The sequence below is a fragment of the Macaca thibetana genome, chromosome 13 (genome assembly GCF_024542745.1).
Source record: "Macaca thibetana thibetana isolate TM-01 chromosome 13, ASM2454274v1, whole genome shotgun sequence".
NCBI lineage: Eukaryota > Metazoa > Chordata > Mammalia > Primates > Cercopithecidae > Macaca > Macaca thibetana.
The window spans coordinates 64821824-64845996 of record NC_065590.1 but is presented as its reverse complement, the minus strand read 5'-3'; the positions used below and the strand labels follow the sequence as shown (position 1 = coordinate 64845996).

Sequence of the window (24173 nt, the reverse complement as noted above, 5' to 3'; positions counted from 1 at the left end):
TTAGGCATTCTTTTAAATTATTTTGTTACCTTTTAGTTAAATGCATTTATTTACTGCTTATTAATATTTTCCAACTTTTTAAATTTACTACCCTTTTCCCCCCTTAGATCCAAGGACTGACTGGATGTTTTCTAACATTTAAAAGCTTTTATGTCTATACTATTCTGACACCTGTATCTTTATCTAGAAAAAAATTAATAGATGACTATTAGAATATTACATAGATATTGAACTTTTGGAGTTGATTAAAATATTGCCTTTTACACTCACAGAATAATGTATGTACAAAACTATTTACTGCAGCATTGTTTGTGATAAAGATTAGAAACAGCCTAAGTATTTTTCAGTTGGGGACTTACTGGTGAGGTTGTGGTATACCTACCTATAGGCCACCATTTAAGCTGTAAAGAATGAGGAAGCACTTTATGTATTAATATGTAAATATTCCTCTGATGCATTCTTAAGTACAAATATTTAAGAACAAGAGAATGTTCACAGTGTTCAACCATTGTTGAAAGAGTCTAGATACGGACATAAGGATGTCTTTTTCAAAATTTTGCTAGTCACTTGTATACGTACTGTGAGTAATTTAGGTACATATGCTACACTACTTCCCATTTCTATTTAAAAATTCCTTGCCTCAGTTTGACTTACAAGAATTTAGCACTAAGAACTAATTAAAAGGTTGAAGGCACTATGTGTGAAGATGCTCATTGCTGTTTTGTTGAAAAGTAAGAAATGGCCTAAAAGATGGAAGAGCTGTCAAGTCAGCATGTATGAGGATTATGTAGCAAAAGGAAAAAATGCTTGTAACTTTAATAGATTAAAATTACACAGCACAATATTGCGTCTTCACTATAATAAAGTCATGTGATTTGTATGCCTATGTGCATGGACTAAAAAGGAACTTGAACAAATGAAAACAGTTCATTAGCATGCCACAGTTGTAAATAAATATTTTCTTTGAACTTAATGTTTCATTCATCTGTGCAGCTTCACAAATAAAAAGTACAGCTGAAAATTCAGAAATCTTCAGATATTTGATATTAGTTTGATTTGCTAAAGAAAACAGATAAATGTGTTCTTTTAATGATTAAAAACTGCTTATTTGAAAAATGTTGATACAAAGGTATTCTGCTGTTTCATGTTTCCTGTGTTTAAAATCATTCTTAATACTGCTTTTTAGCCTTGCTATACATCCTGACAAAATTAGGATTGCAACTGGACAGATAGCTGGCGTGGATAAAGATGGAAGGGTGAGTGGCATAGCGTTATGCATTCTGTACCTAAAGACATTGCTGTTAGAGTGGAATCTATTGTAATTTTAACCACAACTCATTTGTTTTATTCTTTTGAAATTTAAGTACTGAGGAATTTCTAGTATAAGCATGGAAAAAACATTAGTGTATAAGAACACTTTAAAAGACAGAGTCATACTAATAAATTTTGTTTCTAAAAAATAAGTGTTCTCCCTTAAACTATTTACTATAAAAATGGGAAAACTGATATGCTCATTACATTTTTCTTTATATAAAATAACTTACCAGTGTCTGCCAGAAGATACTGCAGTTTCCCTTAGTTGATGGACCTGTTGATCCTTATTTACTTAATTATTTATTTATTTATAGGGGTGGAATCTCACTTTGTTGCCCAGGCTGGGCTCAAGCTCCTGGGCTCAAGGGATCCTCCAGCCTTGGCCTCTTGAGTGAGTAGCTGGACTACAGGTGTGTGCCACCATGCCCAGCTAACTCTTGATTTTATATGTGACTAGAACTGATACGACTTAGAGTTTCAGTTACTGTTTGATATTATTCAGTTGGTTTGTATAACAAATACCTTATTTCTAAGGATCAACAGTGAATATTAATGGTGACTGAGTAACGTATGTATGACTATACTCATGACGTTCTCAGGCTTCAGAGGAGTGGAAGGTTTCTACTGGATAACTTCTAAGACCCCTTCCAGTTGCAAATGCTGTTTAAGGGCTGTTTAGTAGTTTATTGGACATTGATTAAAAAGTGTTATTTTCTCAGGAATGAAGATTAGTAATGCTAAAAGCAAAGTATCCAGAGCAAATTTGCCTAGAATTAGAATCCTGACTCCACCTTTTTTTTTCTTTCTTTTTTTGAGATGGAGTCACACTCTGTCTCCCAGGCTGGAGTGCAGTGGCACGATCTTGGCTCACTGTAACCTCCGTGTCCCAGGTTCAAGCGATTCACCTGCCTCAGCCTCCTGAGCAGCTGGGGCTACAGGCGTGTGCTACCATGCCTGGCTAATTTTTTGTATTTTTAATAGAGACAGGGTTTCACTGTGTTAGCCAGGTTGGTCCTGATCTCCTGACCTCGTGATCCACCCGCCTCAGCCTCCCAAAGTGCTGGGATTACAGGTGTGGTGGGCCACTGCGCCTGGCTGACTCAACCTTTTAATAGCGGTATCACTTTGGGCAAGTTATTTAAATCTCTGTATTCCAATTTCCTCATCTGTGAAATGATAATTATAATAGTGTACCTATAGCTCATAGGATTAAATGAATTAATATGTGTCATACTTAGAATAGTATATATAACATAGTAAATACACAAGTTTTTTGCTGCTATTGTTATTTTCACAGTATAAGAAAATACCTACTTAAGATTTATTTGGGGGCATGTCTAAGTCTAGTAATTTTTTAGTAGAAGCTTATCCATCCCTATTACTTTTTTAAATGGCATTAGTTCTGTGTGCTATTGGTATTTATTTGCATCCACCTGTCCAGTTAGCCCTGCTATCTTGTGTTTTTGCAGCCTCTACAACCCCACGTCAGAGTGTGGGATTCTGTTACTCTGTCCACACTGCAGATTATTGGACTTGGCACTTTTGAGCGTGGAGTAGGATGCCTGGATTTTTCAAAAGCAGTAAGTGACAATTTTTAGAGAAGTAAGCAAGCTGAACAAAAAAGCAGGAAAGAAGTTAAGCTCAGTTGTGTGTTTATGTGTCCATAAAACGATAATCCTGAATTGAAAAATGAGCTGCTAGCTATTGCTAACATATTACCTATTGCTAAATGGCTAGCATTTCAACTTGAGTGCTAAAGTACTTTGATTTAGTTAGGATGCAAGATATTTTACTTTAATTATGCTGCCTTGAAGTAGAGCTCCCGTGTAGTAGCAGGAAGTGGTTAGAGGAATATATACAAAGCAAAGTACAATTTTAGACAAGCAATAGGATGTATTTTTGCCTTACCTTGAATCATAGAAAAGATCTATTTTATTTTAAAAATTCACAGGAAACTGGGCCAATTCTGTGCAAATATTGGCTTTTCTTAACGTCATATTTGAGCAGCAGAAACAATCAAACCTTTGTATTTCCTAAAGTCATGAATTATCTTGGTTTTGAATTGATGACAACATGGGTTTAAAATTTTCCCTAGCGGTCTCTTCTAAGTGTTGAGGCTTTATTCCAAGGGTAAAATAAGACAAGATCTTACTCATTTAAACATTCTGGTTTTTTCTTGAATTGTATGTCATTGTGATTATAAAGTATACAGGTAACCTTCTGTATTTTAGGATATATACTTTTTTAATTTCAAAGATAAATAAAAACACTTATTTTTATCTCTTCAGTTCTTAGGCGTTGGCAACTATATTCTGGATTATGGGAGTTCTGTGGGACACGGAGGAAAGGACACTTTCAGAGCAGAAAGATAAATTTTAGTGAATTTAGGAACTTTGCTAGCTTGAAGGCACTGAATGTCAAGGGTCTAACAAGTCAGGAATTGGGAGAAAGACATTTAGAAAAGGAGATAAGAGGTCATAAAGGAAATACTTTTGCTACTTTATTGTCTCCCATAAATCTCTACAGCAGGTACTGTCGTCCAGTTGTTGATAACCATTGTTACAGTGTTAAGACCATCTTGTATTGCCTCATAACTCTATCTTTTCTAATTCAGATAATATTCCAATTTAGGCTAAGAGAAAGATAAAGAGGAGAAGAGAGTAAGCTCTGCCCTTCCTCAGTGCCTCTCACTCTTCCCTACAATGTTTCTGTGTTCCATAACATTGTAAAGCATATTTCACAAATGCTACTATTTAAAAAATCATTTAATATCATCTATAGTTATTTTTCTTAAACTGGGAGACTTAAAATACGTGAATGAGAATGGTTTCAGAAAAATAGGAAATTTCATTATAAAAAAGGAATTTCATTATAATTTTACTTAGGTTGTTTATTGGTGTTAATGTAAGTCAGATATCTCACAGAAAACTGAAATCAGCAAACTTTAAAATAGCCATGAATTTTAGCTTATTCTGTCAAACTGTCAAAATTTAGTGAGGAACAAAGTTATGAAATTATGTACATTTCTTCTTACCTACCACAAGGAAAAATACCTTAATACAGGCAGCAAGAAGGAAGCGTAAGATGCAGAAGGGACTAGGATAGCCTCAAAATTAGTCACTATCTCTGAATAACAGGAGTGACTAGATGGCAAGTGGAAACCAACATGGAGAGATGAGGGGATTTAAATAGAACATTTTTTAAAAGAATCTTTATATTTTTGAGGAAAATATAATTGTGGTAAATAGTGCATTATGTTTCAAAGAGTGATGAGTTTAAAAGATTTTGGGTTATCTTTCTATTAGCAGTTTTAATAATATGGTATTTCTTTCTTAGAATGTCAGCCCTATCAGTGAATTTTAAAATGCCTTTAATTGATTTTTCTTTAGGATTCAGGTGTTCATTTATGTGTTATTGATGACTCCAATGAACATATGCTTACTGTATGGGACTGGCAGAAAAAAGCAAAAGGAGCAGAAATAAAGGTAAATTTTTAAAAAACTGAGTATTATTTTTTAGAGTACATTATTTGTTTTGCAGGTATTTGGAACTATATCGGTATTGGAACAATCTGTTCTTAAGCCGCAAAAGCAGATCTGGCCAAATTCAACAAATTTAGTGATTTGTCATAATCCTTAAGATATTAACACTATAGTTATACAAGATAAAATAGTCAAGCAACTTGAAGCAATTTCAATATTTCAGACATTACTATAGTCCTGAAATGCCAGAGTAGATGGATGTCTGATCTCAAAATTAAGACTGAACACTCTTCTTGGTTTTCTTCTTTAATAAAATATGTAATTTCATTCCATCTTTAAAGTTTTAGAAATCTAGAGGAAAAATTCAGTAGGAATATGGCTGATGTAACTGGAGGGCTTATGATAAGTTTTTTGGTCTTAATTATGTTTGTAGGATTATTTTAGAAAATTCTATAGCATTTATAATTGCTATAATTGCATTGTAACTCTTTACAGTACAAGGGTTGATCTCTGTGTGGATCAAGCTGTAAATTGCAAGAGAAGAATGTAAAATGCATTGAAGCTGTGTTTATATGAGCCAGAAATGGACTTCTCCCTCTGACAGGCTTTTTTAAAGATTCAAAGTGACAAAATGGCTTTAAAAAGTCTGTGTAATATTTGCCATACTCTTAAATAACATCACATTTCTCTCCAACTCCTCTCTCTTAACAGTTTTGTTTTGAGTAAGCTTCAAGCTTTTAGCTTGTTGGGCAAAAAGATTATATGATGTTTAACTTAACATTTTGAAAGAAGTAGATTTGATTGTACTTAAAAGGAATGTAAGTTGTCAGAAAACCTCAAACTAGAAAACATAAATGAAGATATAGATTGACTTCCAGTTATTCAGACTAATTTAACATTGAAACATAGGGAAGTTGCATGAAAATGAAATATATCAATTTTGATTCTTCATAGTAAGGTTTACCAGATGAAGTCTTGTGGTTTTCCTCCTACTGGCCATTTCTTGATCTCCTTTCCAGGACCTTAAATGTTGGTGTTCTTCAGAGTTTTATTCGAGATGCTCCACTGATACTATATGCTGCTCCCATGGCCTCATTTTCTATCTGCTGAGTCCCGTATCAGTTATCTCCAGCCCAGATCTCTAATAGGTTTAACTCATATTTCTAGTTGCATCGTAGACATCTTTATTTGAATGTCCTCTACCACAAATGAAAATCAATATGTTCAAATCTGTACCTAATCATCTTTCCTAGCCCCCAACCACCAGTTTCATTCCCTAGTGATTGACACCGCATTTCACCTAGCTACCTAAGCTAGAAACTTGGACATCATTCATGGCCCTTTTTACCTCGCTTCTCACATCCAGGTAGTCAGGAAGTTCTCTAAACACCGTGTCCCAAATATCTGCATTATAACACTTCCTAGTACAAGCGACTGCAAAACAATTGAAATTAACTTAATCTGGCCAGGGATGGTTGCTCACACCTGTAATCTCAGCACTTTGAGAGACCAAAGTGGGTAGATCATTAGAGGTCAGGAGTTCAAGACCAGCCTGGCCAACATGGTGAAACCCCAGCTGTATTAAAAATACAAAAAAAAAAAAAATTAGCCAGATGTGGTGGTGGGTGCTTGTAACCCCAGCTACCCTGGAGGCTGAGGCAAGAGAATTGTTTGAATCCTGGAGGTGGAGGTTGCAGTGAGCCAAGATTGCGCCATTGCACTCCGGTCTGTGTGACAGAGCAAGACTTCGTCTCAAAAAATAATAAAAATAAAGTTAACTTAATCAAAACAGAGGTTGTATTGACTCCTGTTTAGGGAGGAAGAGAAAGCCTCTAGTAAAGGTCAGAGGGAGATTTTGACTCAGAAATGCCTTGATTCAGGGACTGGATTACAGGTTGACTGTCTTCTCCTCTTCTCCCTGTTTTGACCTTATTCTACTGTAAATAGACCTGTTCTACTGTAGATGAGCTCCATCATTGCTTAAGTCACAAGGATTTGAGGAGTGGATGTATAACTTTTTAATTTATGTAAGTTTAAAATTCAGTAAGGCGAGGGCAGCCCAGATGACCCGAGCTTGTGGGACCTCTCATGAAAAACAATAAAAAATTAATATTAAAATTCAGTAAGGACCTAGGTGCTGTGGCTCACGCCTATAATCCAAGCACTTTGGGAGGCCAAGGCCAGAGGATCGCTTGAGCCCAGGAGTTTGAGACCAGCCTGGGCAAACATAATGAGACCTTGTCTCTACCAAAAAAAAAAAAAAAAAAAAAAATCAGCGCATGGTGGTGCACACTTGTAGTTCCATCTATTTGGGAGGCTGAGGTGGAAGGATCAACTGAGACCAGGAGATTGAGGCTGCAGTGAGCTGAGATTGTGCCACTGCACTCCAGCCTGGGCAACAGAGCGAGACCCTGTCTCAAAATTTTTTTTTTTTAATTTTCAAAATAAAAATAAAAGTAAGGCAACTTAAAAACCTTACTGACAGAAATTAAAGAGGAGGGATATTACATAATCATGGATAGGAGACAATAAAGATGTCAGTTTTGCATATTGAGCTATACATTCAGCATAGTTAAAACTCAGCTTTCATAGGAGTTGACAAACTGAATATATGTGGAAATATGAAGGGGAAGGAATAGGGAATAGTCAAGACAATTGTGAATAAAGAGAATAAGGTTGGCCAGGCGCAGTGGCTCACACCTGTAATCCCAGGAGGCTGAGGCGGGTGGATCACGAGGTCAGGAGATCGAGACCATCCTGACTAACACGATGAAACCCCGTCTCTACTAAAAATACAAAAAATTAGCCGGGTGTGGTGGCAGGCGCCTGTAGTCCCAGTTACTCGGGAGGCTGAGGCAGGAGAATGACAACCCGGGAGGCAGAGCTTGTAGTGAGCCGAGATCGCGCCACTGCACTCCAGCCTGGGTGACAGAGCCAGACTCTGTCTCAAAAAAAAAAACAAAAAAAGAATAAGGTTAAAGTACATAAAATATGAAATATGAAGACTTATTATAAGATATTGTGGTTCAAACGTAGATCAATGGAAGAGAATATAGAAACAGGTTACACAAATCAGTTGCTTGACTAATGCCAAAGGTGGCAATGCAGTGGGCAAAGAATAATGTTTTCAGTGAATGGTGGTGGATTAATTGGATACTCATGTGAAAAAAAATTAGCCTTGACCCCTACCTCACAGCATTCAGAAAAATCTGTTTTAGATGGATTATGCATCTTAGCATGAAAGGTAAAAAACAGTAAAGCTTTTAGAAGAAAATACAGAACACCTTTATAAGTAGATTTAAACAAGGCATATAAAGTACTAACTATAATGAGAGAAAAAGATAAATCATATTTAAAACTTCTCTTTATCAAGACGCCTTTTTTTTTTTTTTGAGACAGTCTTATTCTTTCACCCAGGCTGGAGTGCAGTGGCGTGATCTTGGCTCACTGCTGCAGCCTCCACCTCCTGGGTTCAAGTGGTTTTCCTGCCTCAGCTTCCTGAGTAGCTGGGATTACAGGCATGCACCACCATGCCTAGCTAATTTTTGTATTTTTAAAATAGAGTCAGGGTTTCACCATGTTGCCAGGCTGGTCTCAAACTCCTCACCTCAAGTGATCCTCCCATCTCAGCCTCCCAAAGTGCTGGGATTACAGGTGTGAGCCACCAGGCCCAGCCTATCAAGACACCTTTAAGAGTGTGAGAAAGTATTTGTGATACATACTTCCAACAAAACACTCATGTTCTGAATATATAAACATCTATAGTTCAGTAAGAAAAAGACAGTTTTTTAAACAGCAAAAGACTTCCGGTACTACATAAAACAGGGTGTCCAGGTGATTAATAAGCATATGTAAAGGTACTCAACCTCATTAATTATCAAAGAAATTCAAATTAAAACTCAAGTTCAATACCACTGTGCACTTACCAAAATATCTTACATGAAAAAGACAAAAATACTAAGATTGGTGAGGATTCTAAGTAACTGGAACTCTTACACAGTCTGCTGGGCATATAAGTTGATATAACCATATTATCTCTTCAGTTCTTAGGCGTTGGCAACTGTATTCTGGATTATGGGAGTTTTGTGGGACATGGAGGAAAGGACACTTTTAGAGCAGAAAGATAAATTTTAGTGAATTTAGGAACTTTGTGGATTGTTCCTTAGTGAATTTAGGAACAGTTTAATGAATTTCGGAAAACTATTTGACATAACCTAAAGTCGAACATATGCATGCCTTCTGGCCCAAATTGTTCATCTCAGCAGAAATATATACATGTGTTTGCTAGAACGCAAATAGCAGTGCTGTTTATGGTAGCCAAAAATATGGAAACTACCCTGCCCATCAGCAGGAGAATGGATAAGTCAATAATGTGATATTTTCGTACAAAAGAATACAATAGAGCAAATAGAACGAACAAGGTACAACTATGTGCACCAACACAAATGGATCTTACAAATGAAATGTTAAGAAAATAACCCAGACATGAAGGAATGCATTGTGTATAATTCCATTTGAATGAAACAGAGAAAACTAATCTTTACTGCTAAGAGTCAGGAGGATAATGGTTAAATAGGGGAAGGGGATAGTGACTGGAAAGGGGATCTAGGGTATTTATGGAATGTTACTAATGTTTTGTTTCTTGTTCTGAATGCTGAATAGCAATGTGTTCAATTTGTAAAACTTTATTGCGCTATGTACTTAAAATCTGTGTGCATATATATTATATATAGTGTTATATATATATTATATATATGATATATATAGTATTATATATCAGTGAGAAGTTATAATATCCTGTAAGGCAATACTCATACGCAAAATGATTTAAACTCATAGAGTTCTTCAGTTTATATCTTGACTGTCTTATCACTAGCATGATGGGTATACTGGGAATATTTGTTGTTAGTTTTACAACCCTTTGATTATCTTAATTTGGCCTAAGATTTAACTGTCAAGTAGTTTTGATTTGTCTGAGTGAGAACTAAAGACTGTTCAGTTAATCTTTAAACCTTACTTAGACTTGCTAAATATATATATAGTTCCATACTACTCAATCACTGGAAAATTATATAACAAGCAAGATATGCTATACTTTATCTTCATCTTTTTTTTTCCTTTTTTGGTCAGGGTCTCACGCTTCACCCAGGCTGGAGTGCAGTGGCTTAATCACAGCTCACTGCAACCTCAAACTCCAGGGCTCAAATGATCCTCCAGCCTCAGCCTCCCAAGTAGCTAAGACTACAGGGCACACCACCACGCCGGCTAATTTACTTTTTGTAGAGACAGGTCTCACTATGTTGCACAGGCTGATCTCTAACTCCTGGGCTCAGCAATCCTCCAACCTTGGCCACCCAAAGCATTGGGATTACAGGCATAAGCCACAACACCTGGCCTAGATTAGATTTTATTAGTTGAATTTTATTTATGTGCTTATGCAAAGGCCCCTAAGCCCAAATGTTAAGTAACAGAAATGTAAAACTCATGGAAATATTAGAACTGTGGGGGAAAAAAAGAATTGAAAACAACCCTTTCAAGTGTCATTTTATTGGTATAACCTAAAATTTATTATTTTTAACTCAGTTCATAAGACTATCATCTTTATCATGGTTTTGTTTTGTTTTGATATGGAGTTTCACTCTGTCACCCAGGCTGGAGTGCAGTGGCGCAATCTCGGCTCACTGCAGCCTTCACCTCCCAGGTTCAAGCAATTCTCTGCCTCAGCCTCCCAAGTAGCTGGGATTACAGGTGCCCACCACCACGCCCAGCTACTTTTTTGTATTTTTAGTAGAGATGGGGTTTCACCAGCTTGGCCAGGCTGATCTTGAACTCCTGACCTCGTGATCAACCCACCTCAGCCTCCCAAAATGCTGGGATTACAGGTGTGAGCCACCATGCCTGGCCCATGTTGTTTTGCCAAGAGGAAATGCTTGCATACACATAAAGTTCTTTGCTGAGTTAAAAAGTGGACATTAATGATCACTCTGTAAATAAACACTAGCTAATAAGTAGCTTTACAGGCATGTAGGTAGGTATCACCTCACTGTTAAGTTTGAGTAGATGATTTTACTCTAAAATATCAATTTAGTAAGAATTATGATTTACTGAAATTATAGAAATACAATGTTTTAGAATAATATCCTCAATTGAAATCATTTTAATGAAAAAACTAGTAATTTCTTCTTGAGTCTCATGCTTGTGTTCTTCCTAGTCCACCATAAATCTTTTAAACCTAAAACCTGTCTTTGCTAGATTTTTTGAGGGAAAAGAGCATAAAAGCTCTCTGGGAATGTTTTTGTTTTCATTTCCGTAGGAATCAGTAGTGACCATTCTAAATCTACTTTTTAAGAGTTCAGCCTGAAGGACCTATCTCTAAATTAGTCCTAGTCTCTAGCACTTTGGGAGGCTGAGGTGGGCGGATGACTTGAGGTCAGGAGTTTGAGCCCAGCCTAGCCAACATGGTGAAACCATGTCTCTACTGAAAATACAGAAATTAGCTGGGCATGGTGGCGGGTGCCTGTGGTCCCAGCTACTGGGGAGGCTAAGGCAGGAGAATCCCTTGAACCCTGGAGGCAGAGGTTGTCGTGAGCCGAGATCACTCCATTGCACTCTACCCTGGGTGACAGAGCAAGACTACATCTCAAAAAAAAAAATTGTATGAATAAATGCTCTGTGGCCGGGCGCGGTGGCTCACGCCTGTAATCCCAGCACTTTGGGAGGCTGAGGCGGGCGGATCACAAGGTCAGGAGATCGAGACCATCCTGGCTAACACTGTGAAACCCCGTCTCTACTAAAAATGCAAAAAAAATTAGCCGGGCGAGGCGGCGGGCGCCTGTAGTCCCAGCTACTCGGGAGGCTGAGGCAGGAGAATGGCGTGAACCCGGGAGGCGGAGCTTGCAGTGAGCCGAGATCGCGCCACTGCACTCCAGCCTGGGCAACTAAGCGAGACTCTGTCTCAAAAAAAAAAAATAAATAAATAAATAAATAAATAAATGCTCTGTGATAATAGTACAAAGAAAGATAAGACAGTTTCTTTTTTTTTTCTTTTAATACAAATAGCAGTGTCTTTAAGGAAGAATGTACATTGCTCTTAGATTTGATAGTTTTAAATGTACTTTTCTGGCATGTGCAAAAAGTTAAAGATATATATATAAATGTCTAATGCAGAGTTTTTATAAGTAGCACAAAAGGTGATATAATAATACAAGGACATCAAATTTAAATCATCCCAAAAATACATTATCAAAATTTTTCAGGAAAATTATCTTGGAAGAAGAGGCATTTTCTCAAAATCTTTCCCTATCGTTGTCAGTAGCAGTAATTGAATTGATACTTGAAGAAGATAAGGATATACATTCATCTAAAGTTTTATTTCCCTTTTTATAGACAACAAATGAAGTTGTTTTGGCTGTGGAGTTTCACCCAACAGATGCAAATACCATAATTACGTGCGGTAAATCTCATATTTTCTTCTGGACCTGGAGTGGCAATTCACTAACAAGAAAACAGGGAATTTTTGGGGTAAGGATCAGATTGTTTTAATGTCATTAAGTATATAAATCTTTAATTTTTTAAATTGTTGAGTAAGCATCAAGTCGTCATGGCAAAAAGAAAATTGAAAATTTTCATTGTTTCCTTGTAGAAATATGAAAAGCCAAAATTTGTGCAGTGTTTAGCATTCTTGGGGAATGGAGATGTTCTTACTGGAGACTCAGGTGGAGTCATGCTTATATGGAGCAAAACTACTGTAGAGCCCACACCTGGGAAAGGACCTAAAGGTACAGTATTCTTATATTAAACTCACTTCTTAAAATTCTCACATAGTGCTCTTTCAGTTCCATCTATTAGACCAGGAGAGAAAGAGCTGCAGTGTAACAATATGAGCAAGTCACAAACATACCTTTTGTTTTCACCTTCTTCATAATCTTTTTTAATGAAATTATTTATCCAGTTATTTATTGAGCTTATATAATCCACATTTGACTACACTGAACCATTCCCTTTAGGAAATTAATAATTAGAAAGAAATGATATATGTTAGTTTAAAAAGTATAGAGGCTCACTCTCCCTTGAGCTGGTTCTGGGTTATCTGTTAGGGCAGAATGCATGGCCATGTGATAAAATGGGAGAGGGGAGAAAAAAGGAATAAACTCATAAACTAGCTGTTTGAAAACTATTTGTCAAACATTAAGGAAATAACTTTCATCTTAACTTTGGGTGTCAATGTAGGAGCAAAAGTTGAATAGTCTTGATGAAAGCACTATTTTCACCAAAATGTGGAATTTAAATTTCATGTTACTATTTTCTTATGACTGCACAGAGTTTTGTACTGTATTTTTTAGGACATATATTCAAATGCTCCTTGACTTCTGGATGGCATTATATCCTGATAAATCTGTCATAATGTCAAAAAATAATAAATTGAACCAACATAAGTCAGGGACCATCTGTTACTAAATTAATGTTTGAATTAAATGTTTTTCAAATCCATTCACATGAATTTCTAAGCTCAGCTGTTGAATTGAATTAGACATATTAAGTTTAAAACAGTAAGCCTTAAATTGTATTACCGTTGACCCTGATCTCAATCATTGGCTATATATTCTTAGCCTCTTTCGTTCAGTGTAGATTCAAAATTTACATACGAGAAGAATGGCAGTGGGTTGAGGGTTCTTAAAAAAGAGAGTTACAATGAAAGTATATTAACTACTTTTCCTGTTTATTTCTCTTCTTTTTTTCTCATTTTTCTTTCCTGGGCACATTTACTTAGTATCAGAAATGCCAGGAACAGCATAGTATATTAAAACAGTGACTTTTAAATTGTTCACGAATCTCCAACACTGAGCAGAATTTGGGTATAAATACACCCTTTTGTTAGTGTTAATGTTTGTGTTCAGGTTGGGGACAGGAAGAAGAGGTTCAGAGGTTTTTATTTTGGTCTTTGAAAAATTTGTGGCTTAGCCTCTCTACATATGCACAAACAGGAAACAGGAAATCCAATCTTGTAAATTGCTGGGCACATGAAATGGCCTGTCTTGTACTTTGCCACATGACTTAACCCTATTATGGGTTAAGTTGCTAAGAATTTGAGGTTTTCAGTTGGCTGGGGAGGATTTGGTGAGCACAGTGAAATAAATGGAAGTCCAGACCAGAATAAGTGCCCAGAGTTTCCATATTTTAATTCTTGCTCCCAGATTTCAGTAGGTCCAATTTACATATTCCCAACTATGACATTTCTGCACTTGTGGCAGTCTTACCAACCAAAATTTGAGTGTACTGTGACATCGTGTCTGATTAAAGGACATTTTTGAATGGCAGAAGTGTAATTTCACAACTAATCCTTTTACTTTTGTAAATAGGAGACAAACCAAAACTGTATTTTATGTCTTAAAAGTGCTGTTATATTTTTTTTCTTGTTTCCAAACCATTTATTCCTAATAAATTAATGGGAACTTCAAGTAATTAGTATTTTCTATTTCTTAAGTAGGTATGAGGTCTTTGTTATTTGTTTCTTACACATATGAAATAGACTGAAATTGTTCTTATGCAAAATAATTTGTAATCTTTTAAGTGGGTAAGTGGAAGTTGAGAGTATCTACAGAACCATTAAAATGTTCACTATTCTTAAGTCTTGCAAAGGAGCTAAGAAACACTGCCATTTTATGTGTTCTCCAAATAATCAAATTGGCCCAGTTGCTAAGAATACAACATAAATTTCAAAGTCTCCCTAATATTTGATTATTTAAACAGGCACAGAAAGCCTTCCAAACGTCTTTATTTGGCAGGCAGTGTAAACTTTTATGGAAGCTTTTTATGGAAGCTTTGTTTCTGTTAGAGATGAGAAGGGCGAGATTTGTGATTAAGTTTGGATAGACTTGACCATATGAGTAAGCCTGAAGGCAGAGTAGGTTTTTTAAATTCAAGAGTAATTATTTTGCTTGGCAGGGATTTCAAACATTATTTGGCAACTGGAATATCAGAAATACAGGCCCATAAGAAAGATATCTTTGGCTAGAAATTTGTTTTATAGGTAAATATTATATAAAGGAAACTGATAATTTGTTTAAATTGGAATCACTGAATTTTTTAAGCTAAATTGATACTAGGTCCACCTCAGGAAATAACTTTCCTGGAGTGAGAAGGACTCACTGACTTGATCACTATATAGAGTATTTTTATTTCTGATGAAGCATTTTTTTCTTCATATTTATTTTTTATTTTCTAGTTTTCCATCATTCTGGGAGGATTTTAAGTGTTTAACAAGGTTTTTGTCATGTTTTGAAATATGGACAGTGGACTTAAGAATAGAAAAACTTTATTTTCTTACATTTTAATGGAGAACTATGAAACTCCCACACCTCTGCTTTTTGTGTTTTCTTATATGATGCCTTCAGGCTACTGTTGTTAGTTTGACCATGCATAGGGAAATAAGCCTAAAATTTGCTTTTCTCTATTTTTAATGTCCAAATAAAGCCAGTAGTACTCTCAGAAAATTCACATCTCTCAGGTGTCCTCACTCTCATGGTCACATCAGAACAGAGATAGATACTTGTCTGCCTTTTCCACTGAACACAATTGTGTTGTTCAATTTTTAAGGTATTTTTAGATGAGAAATGTTGGTGTAAGTGGAGACAGTTGACCTGAACAGCACATTTGTTGGAGTTCTACTTCCACCTCTGCTGAATTAGGCAAGCTGTCCTCCAAATCAAGCAGGCCCTTTCCTGTCTCCCTGCCGTATATACCCATCTATTAAGTATTTGTACCACTAGCATACTCACACTGAGAGAATTTTTTTTAGGATACCAAAGCCTTAGAAATTTTAGTTAATTTGTTAAATATAATAGCAGCTCAAATAGTAAAAAAGAACAGTCTCAGTAACAGCTTTGAGATATAATTCACATACCATGAAATCTACTCTATTGAAGTATCCCTTCAAAGTTCAGTGGTTTTTAGTATATTTACAAGGTTGTACAGCCATTACCACTATTTAACCTAAGGACATTTTCCTCACCCCCCAAAAAAAACCTGTACCTGTTAGTAGTCCCTTTCCATTTCTCCCTCCCCTCAGCCCCTAGGTAACCACCAATCTCCTTTAGGTCTCTATAGATTTACTTGTTCGGGACATTTCATATAAATGGAGTCATACAATGTGTGGTCTTTTATGACTTGCTTCTTTCACTTAGTTGTTTTTGTTTTGGTTTGGTTGGTTGGTTGGTTGGTTGGTTTGTTTGTTTGAGACGGAGTCTCGCTCTGTCGCCCAGGCTGGAGTGCAGTGGCCGGATCTCAGCTCACTGCAAGCTCCGCCTCCCGGGTTTACGCCATTCTCCCGCCTCAGCCTCCCGAATAGCTGGGACTACAGGCGCCCGCCACCTCGCCCGGCTAGTTTTTTGTATTTTTTTAGTAGAGACGGGGTTTCACTGTGTTAGCCAGGATGGTCTTGATCTCCTGACCTCGTGATCCGCCCGTCTCGGCCTCCCAAAGTGCTGGGATTACAGGCGTGAGCCACCGCGCCCGGCCTGTTTGTTTGTTTTTTGAGACGGAGTTTCACTCTTGTTGCCCAGGCTGAAGTGCAGTGGTGCAATTTCGGCTCACTGAACCTCAGCCTCCCAGGTTCAAGCGATTCTCCTGCCTCAGCCTCCCAAGTAACTGGAGTTATAGGCATGTGCCATCATGCCTGGCTAATTTTGTATTTTTAGTAGAGATGGGATTTTGCTGTGTTGGCCAGGTTGGTTTCAAACCCCTGACCTCAGGTGATCCACCCCGCTCAACCTCCCCGAGTGCTGAGATTACAGGTATGAGCCACGGCGCCCAGCCTTCACTTCTCATTATGTTTTTAAGGTTCATCCATGTGGTGGTAGCATGTATCAATACCTCATGCCTTTTTATGGCTGAGTGATACCACATTATATAGTATATCTATATCTAAATATAGATATACTATGTTTTTAAAATCCATTCATCAGTTGAACAGTTTTAGAAAATGAATAGTTGTTAAACCTGAATTTTTTCAAGAGGACTAAGGGCTATTTATTGACTTAATTTAGCCATATTTCAATAAGGCTGTAACTTCCCATTTTGAACCTGGTAACTAATTCTGTCGGACATCATCTTCCAAAAAGCTTCACTCTTGCTCTGCTAGCCTATCTAGCTAAAGAGCTTCTCTGAGGAAGGCATTTATGAATACCAAAGAAAAAGGTATGAGTACTATCATCTTATCCTCACCCTTAAAAGGGGGCAAAATATAATCTAAAAACCACATGTGTTTTGCCTAAAATACCTTATATGTACCCCATTGGTCACTCCCTGGGTACTTAACAACGTGTGCTATGGGTATACAAGAAAACTGGGCTGTCATTTAGCCATCACATTGGTACAGCTGAATTAATTTTTAAAATACTGAAATTATTCTCTGCTAGTAGGTCAAAAGCCACTGCTACAGGTATCCACTGCCTACCTTTGTCCCAATAACTTCCATAGTGCTCCTGTATCTCAGCAATAAAGGGGAGTATTCCTTGGCACAGCAGAAGGCCTCTGTGTTAACAATGGTTGTACAGTGTTAAACATTGTGACTGTTACCTCAGAAGGAAACAAAGATGTTTTTGCAAAGTTAAAGGAACATCATGGTGGGAGACTTGAGTCTAGTCACAGCTTTGTTATTAGCTAACTATGTGGTATCCCCTAAGCTGCTCCTGTACCTCTTATGTCTTGAGCTCTAAAATCAGAAGAGTAATACCTACTCTGTCTACCATACAAGATGATTATGAGAGATAGTAAAGTTCGGAAACCTATGCTATATCCCCTTTTGTCTGTGGAATTATCACTACTTTAGCTTTGGTTTTTTTGGAGGAAAATATCTTGAAATATTTTCAGAGTAAATAAATATTGATATAAATGCAGAAGATTATATTATGCCTTAAGCTTTACTACCTGCTTTGCACAGACTTGCTGAAAGTAGGTTTTTGATTGAGTCATATAGAACATTCTGATTGTTAACTCTAGTTCTACTGAAGTTTTCTTCCAAATAGACACTAAAATCTGGTGAAAAGTATTATCACTAGTGTTTTTATTTTTCCCTCATATTAGGTGTATATCAAATCAGCAAACAAATCAAAGCTCATGATGGCAGTGTGTTCACACTTTGTCAGATGAGAAATGGGATGTTATTAACTGGAGGAGGGAAAGACAGAAAAATAATTCTGTGGGATCACGATCTGAATCCTGAAAGAGAAATAGAGGTAAGGATGGAAACGGAATATAAAAATATTAAATACTCTAAACTCAGGTATTTTGTCCCACATTAAGATAACTACACTTTTCTGGCAAACTTATTAAATTCTTATAATTTCGTTTCCTTCCCTCAAGAAAGGAGTTTGCTGTTGCCTTTAAGATAACTTTTTTCAAAAAAAACTAAAGACCATTAAACAAAATAATTTGAAAGAATATTTTTAAAGATTAGGCAGAATAATTTGCCTGTTAAAACCAGAGCAAATGTCACAAAGTTTAATTTTTCTTCTCTTTTTTGGTGACTTATATTTTGGATTTATGCTTAGTGTTTTTTTTTTTCTACATGTAACATTCTTTCCAGAGAAAATCTTCTGGAAAATCCTCTTAAAAAGAGGATTCTGATAGTACTGCTCTTGGATTTTATTTCCAAGAAGATGGATAGTAAAGAGTTGCTTAATCACAACCTTCAGTTCATACTGAAAATGCAACTTCCATCACTATTTTCTTCACAGATAACTCATATCCTTTGTTATTAAAAGCTATACAGTCTAGTTCACTCCTTCCTTTCCCATTTCTAACATAAATTTGAATTACTCTTAGAATTCAGTTATTTGTATTTATAGGAGTAATTTTAGATCCCACTTTGTAAAGTGGGATTTATAATTTCATTATTTCAGAATCATTCTTTGAGATTATTATTAAATGTATTAACACAGCGTTCACTGAGATTGTTCCATGTATTGCATTAAACGAAACTGCTCTCCCAAGGAGTCCTATTATTACAATACTTTACAATATATTGTTTTTTAATTTACAAAGAAATTCCACATTACATTTTTTTAATTGACACATTGTAATTGAACATATTTATGGGATACAGTCTGATGTTTTGATACAGATATGCTGTATAGTAATCCAGTCAGGGTAGTTATTATATCTGTTGCCTCATGCATTTGTCATTTTTTTGTGGTGAGAATATTTTTATATTTTGATCCGTACAACAATCAAGAGTAGGTAGGTCATGTATTATTATCCTCATATTACAGAAAATGTTTCTTAGGCTAAGTAACTTACCCAAAGTAATGTAACTAATATAACTAATAAGTAACAAAACCCAACCACATTCTTCATGTGATCTAATAGAACTTACTTCATTTTTCTTTCTTTTTTTTTTTTTTTTCCTGAGACAGAGTCTTGCTCTGTCGCCCAGGCTGGAATACAGCGGCCCAATGTTGGCTAACTGTAACCTCTGCCTCCGGGTTCAAGCAATTCTCCTGCCTCAGCCTCCTGAGTAGCTGGGATTATAGGCGCCTGCCACCACACTTGGCTAATTTTTGTATTTTTAGTAGAAATGGGGTTTCACCATGTTGGCCAGACTGGTCCCAAACTCCTGACCTCAGATGATCCACCTGCCTTGGCCTCCAAATGTGCTGGGATTATAGGTGTGAGCCACCACGCCCAGCCTTTTTTCCCTATTCTTAACCCTTTACTCCTAAAATCATGTAAAATACATGTTTAAAATTAATTGAAGCAAAGAGTGTTGATAATTATTATAACTTCAGTATAATAAAATGTAATTGTCTGGACAAATAAATTATTAGTAGTACAAGATTACCATGTTCAAATTTGGGCTTTTGTCATAGTTACCTCATAATTGCTTATAGCTATAAATGCAGGCTTCGAGTAGTAATTAATGCATGTTAGTATGTATATGGTGACTTTACACTTTTTTTTCTAGGTTCCTGATCAGTATGGCACAATCAGAGCTGTAGCAGAAGGAAAGGCAGATCAATTTTTAGTAGGCACATCACGAAACTTTATTTTACGGGGAACATTTAATGATGGCTTCCAAATAGAAGTACAGGTAAGCTGTGTGATACTAACCATTAACTGAGTATTTTTTATTATGTTCTTTGGTTTTTATAGCAATGAGTGTCTTTCATTTTCAGGGTCATACAGATGAGCTTTGGGGTCTTGCTACACATCCCTTCAAAGATTTGCTCTTGACATGTGCTCAGGACAGGCAGGTGTGCCTGTGGAACTCAATGGAACACAGGCTGGAATGGACCAGGCTGGTAGATGTAAGTGAAGCAAGATGTGATTATTAACCTCCCCACAGAAACTCCTCACACTGAAAGTTGAGAGCAGCAGAGTAAAAAGGACTAAGTGTTGATTTAAACCAATGTAAACATATGATTTAGTAAAAGAGGGTGGAGATAAGAGAGTAGTGTTTAGTCTTAAAGTGTGAACATGAACTGATTTTAAAGAAGTAAGTTAGGCCGGGCATGGTGGCTCACGCCTGTAATCCTAGCACTTTGGGAGGCCAAGGCGGGCGGATCACGAGGTCAGGAGATCGAGACCATCCTGCCTAACACGGTGAAACCCCGTCTCTACTAAAAATACAAAAAATTAGCCGGGCGTGGTGGCGGGCGCCTGTAGTCCCAGCTACTCGGGAGGCTGAGGCAGGAGAATGGCGTGAACCTGGGAGGTGGAGCTTGCAGTGAGCCAAGATCACGCCACTGCACTCCAGCCTGGCCAACAGAGCGAGACTCCGTCTCAAAAAATAAATAAGAAGTTAGCAGCGTAAAAGCTCAATTTGTCCATCAGCTTCAGTGGTAAAATCATAAAGATTTCACATATCTATATAGCATTAATTATTGTGGAAATATTTGTGCCTCGGGTGGCGTTGCAGTTGGATTCAGTAAGTGCTACTCACTAACAGGCTGTACTGTCTTCTTTCTGAGTGGTCTCTTACTGTATTTTCTCTCTACCCAACCCAGACATCCACCTTCTCTAGCCCAAAAGGTGGATACAGGTTCTTTGTGGATGCTAAAGAACTGTACCAGTGTTTGTTGTTGTTATCCTTATTATTGTTCCACTCCCTAGCCACAAGCTGGTTGTCCCTTTCCCTCACCACTCTGCCAGCATATCCCCTTCATGCTCTGAAATTCTTTTTCCTCTGATAGCCGCGTGTTATTTCTCATTAGCTACAAAGTTGATGGAAATTTTATGTTTATATGAAACAGGTTATTTTCAGATGTTTTTGCCACTATCCCCATAGATCTAGGGAGACTTTCTCATGTACTCCCCAACAGCTGTCTGTCTCTTTTCTAGGAACCAGGACACTGTGCAGATTTTCATCCAAGTGGCACAGTGGTGGCCATAGGAACGCACTCAGGCAGGTAGGGTCTTTAAGTGAGCTGAGTAACCTGAAGTGGTGGGATGTTTAAATGCTTAATCAGGAATGTCCTCGATCTGATCTGGAGAATTAATCTCTTAAGTGGCACACTAATATACTTGTTGTTCTTATCTGTTATGTATATTCATACAATTCAGTTATTTATTGGGCACCTGCCTATTGCTACATGCTATTGTATGTATTCAGAATACAACAGAAAACAAAACAAAAATTCCTGCCCTGTGAAGCCCACATTTTAGTGTGTATGGGACAGAAAATAAAAAATAAGGCCTGATGCAGCCAGACACGGTGGCTCATACTTGTAATCCCAGCACTTTGGGAGGCCAAGGTAGGCAGATCACCTGAGGTCAGGAGTTCGAAACCAGCCTGGCCAATGTGGCAAAACCCCATCTCTACTAAAAATACAAAAATTAGCCGGGTGTGATGGCGCACACCTGTAATCCCAGCTACTTGGGAGGCTAAGGCAGGAGAATCAGTTGAACCTGGGAGACAGAGGTTGCAGTGAGCCGAGATTGTGCCACTGCACTCCAGCCTGGGCAACAGAGCAAGGCTCCATCTCAAAAAAATAAAAATAAAAAAAACGAAGGCCAGTTGTAGTAGCCCACGCCAGTAATTCCAGTGCTTTGGGAGGCTGAGGCAGGAAGATTGCTTGAGGCCAGGAGTTTCAGACCAGCCTGAATGAGACCCCATCTCTACAAAATATAAAACATAAAAATAATAAACATCATAACGAATTATATTAGAAAATGTTAAGAACCATGTGAGGATAGGGAAAATGTTGGGAGATTAAGAAGGAGTGCAGTTGCAAAATGATAGAGGGGTCATTATGGGCTTCATTGAAAAGGAGTTAGCAGATTTGACTTTGTGAAATTAGAAGAATCACAAAATTTCTCTCCTCATTTTCTTTTATGCAGGGGAAGGATTTGAAGCTGATGTAACACAATTGAGCATTTATAAGTTGTTTGTGCTATACCTTTTGCCATCCTGTCTTATTTTAAATGCTATGCAGATATATAATAAAGATACATTTTCTAAAATAATTTAAGACCTGTCTTGCAGACCTTGCGTAGTACCTTTCTAAGGTTAACATGTTGATGATTTATGTATCTTTAATTGACTCATCTTTATTGCCTCTGCTAGTAAGTAGTCCTCCTCACATTTTTAAGGAGGCAAAGAAAAACATGAAGTCAATTTTCCCAAAATTAAACTCATTAAAAAATGTGGAATGCTGATTTTTAATGGGGTGAGACTATTGTGAACATACTTATGTAAATATTTTTGTTTATATATAAGACTTAAATACTTTAAACCAACTAATTCATTTAATTCTAAAACTAAATTTAGTCATTTAGAGGGGATTTTTTTTGGTAGCAATTTTTCCTTCTGGCTGTTAGATACAAATTAAAACCTGAAATGTGAAAACATTCCAATTTCTTCTTACATATAGTGCTGCAGAATCTTTCAGTATAATGGAAAAACAGGTCTTTAAAGATAATTGAATTATGAATGTGCAACTAGAGATGCTATTGAGTGAAATCATTGAAATTTAGAACTAGGCTGCTGGAGAGAGCAATTGGTGATACTTTGCAAATGTAGAAGGCTAGCTCAGATCTTCCCCAAAACACATTAGTAATAGATCATTATGAGGTTTAAAAGCACTTAGACTTGGACAGTTGTCCATTTGGACCGAATTTGGTCCATTGTCTTTGAGAAAGACACATGACAGGTCACTGTAGGATTTGGAGGAAATTATTTTCTTCAAACAAAAAAAATTGTTGTTAAGCACGTAGTAAACCATCTGAGGTGTAGTACTGATCTAGTTTTCAGAAAACCACAAAGAAATTCACTTCAAATCTTTATTTTATCACACATGCTAAAGTCCTTGAAATAATAAAAGTAAGAGATATCATTTATTCAGTGTCTGATGACCTTGTGCTAAAATCTTTTTTTTTTTTTTTGAGATGGAGTCTCACTCTGTCACCCAAGCTGGAGTGCAGTGACGCAATCTCGGCTCATTGCAAGCTCCGCCTCCCAGGTTCACACCATTCTCCTGCCTCAGCCTCCAAAGTAGCTGGGACTACAGGCGCCCACCACCACACCCGGCTAATTTTTTTTTTTTTTTTGTATTTTTAGTAGAGACGTGTTACTCTCTACTAAAGTTTCACTGTATTAGCCAGGATGGTCTCAATCTGACCTCGTGATCCACCCGCCTCGGCCTCCCAAAGTGCTAGGATTACAGGCATGAGCCACGGTGCCCAGCCGCTAAATTCTTTTTATCTGTTACTCCTAATCTTCACAAGAATGTAACAAAGTGTTTATTAATATCATGATTGCACAGACAGGAAACCAAGACCCATAGAGTGCTGTTACTTGTGATTGAGCTCAGGTGCTGCATGGTTCCAAAGCCTGTCCTTTCCTCTAATCCAACAATACTCTTTGAGATATTTATAGCATTTCTTAGAAATATTGTTAGGAAGGTTTGTCTTTGACAATTAAATCACTGATTGACATTTTTAAAGCATACTATGTATACAAAGGAGTCAAACACTAAATGGGCGATTGTAAGGCTAGCGGGGTTTGAATCATGAAGATAAACTGCTTGGTTGAAGAAAACACTGTGTTTACAAATGTACATACACAGCCCCAATTTGTAAGGGAAAATTGTTCTGAAAAACTCACTGGAATTACTTTCGAACATTTACATAGCTGTGAAGTCATCATTGACAAGCTTAAAATGGAAAGTCACTCGATTTTAGTGACTTAAACTAAAGTTAAGCCAATTGGTTTCTCTTGGAGTTGTAAGTAGAAAACACTTTATAACTGAGAGTGATGCGATAACTAAATTGAAAGTGCTGGCAGTCCATTTGGAGATTGATTAGAATCTAGGGGAGATGTAGTTGTCAGTGTTCATTCTGTATGTAACTCCTGTCTTTGGTTTCACATCTGGTTAGGTT

At 37.0% G+C, this 24173-nt stretch overlaps 1 protein-coding gene across 3 annotated transcripts in view; it reads left to right on the top strand.

Annotated features, from left to right (window-relative positions):
• EML4 (EMAP like 4) overlaps positions 1-24173 on the top strand; it is a 163527-nt gene that overhangs the window by 117986 nt on the left and 21368 nt on the right. For all 3 annotated transcript variants that reach the window (XM_050754786.1, XM_050754788.1, XM_050754787.1), the window contains 9 exons: positions 1187-1256; positions 2784-2894; positions 4704-4799; positions 12183-12317; positions 12439-12574; positions 17880-18031; positions 19759-19884; positions 19970-20101; positions 21135-21202. In XM_050754786.1, coding sequence (XP_050610743.1) covers positions 1187-1256; positions 2784-2894; positions 4704-4799; positions 12183-12317; positions 12439-12574; positions 17880-18031; positions 19759-19884; positions 19970-20101; positions 21135-21202 — 1026 coding nt within the window. The remainder of the gene's footprint in view (positions 1-1186; positions 1257-2783; positions 2895-4703; positions 4800-12182; positions 12318-12438; positions 12575-17879; positions 18032-19758; positions 19885-19969; positions 20102-21134; positions 21203-24173) is intronic.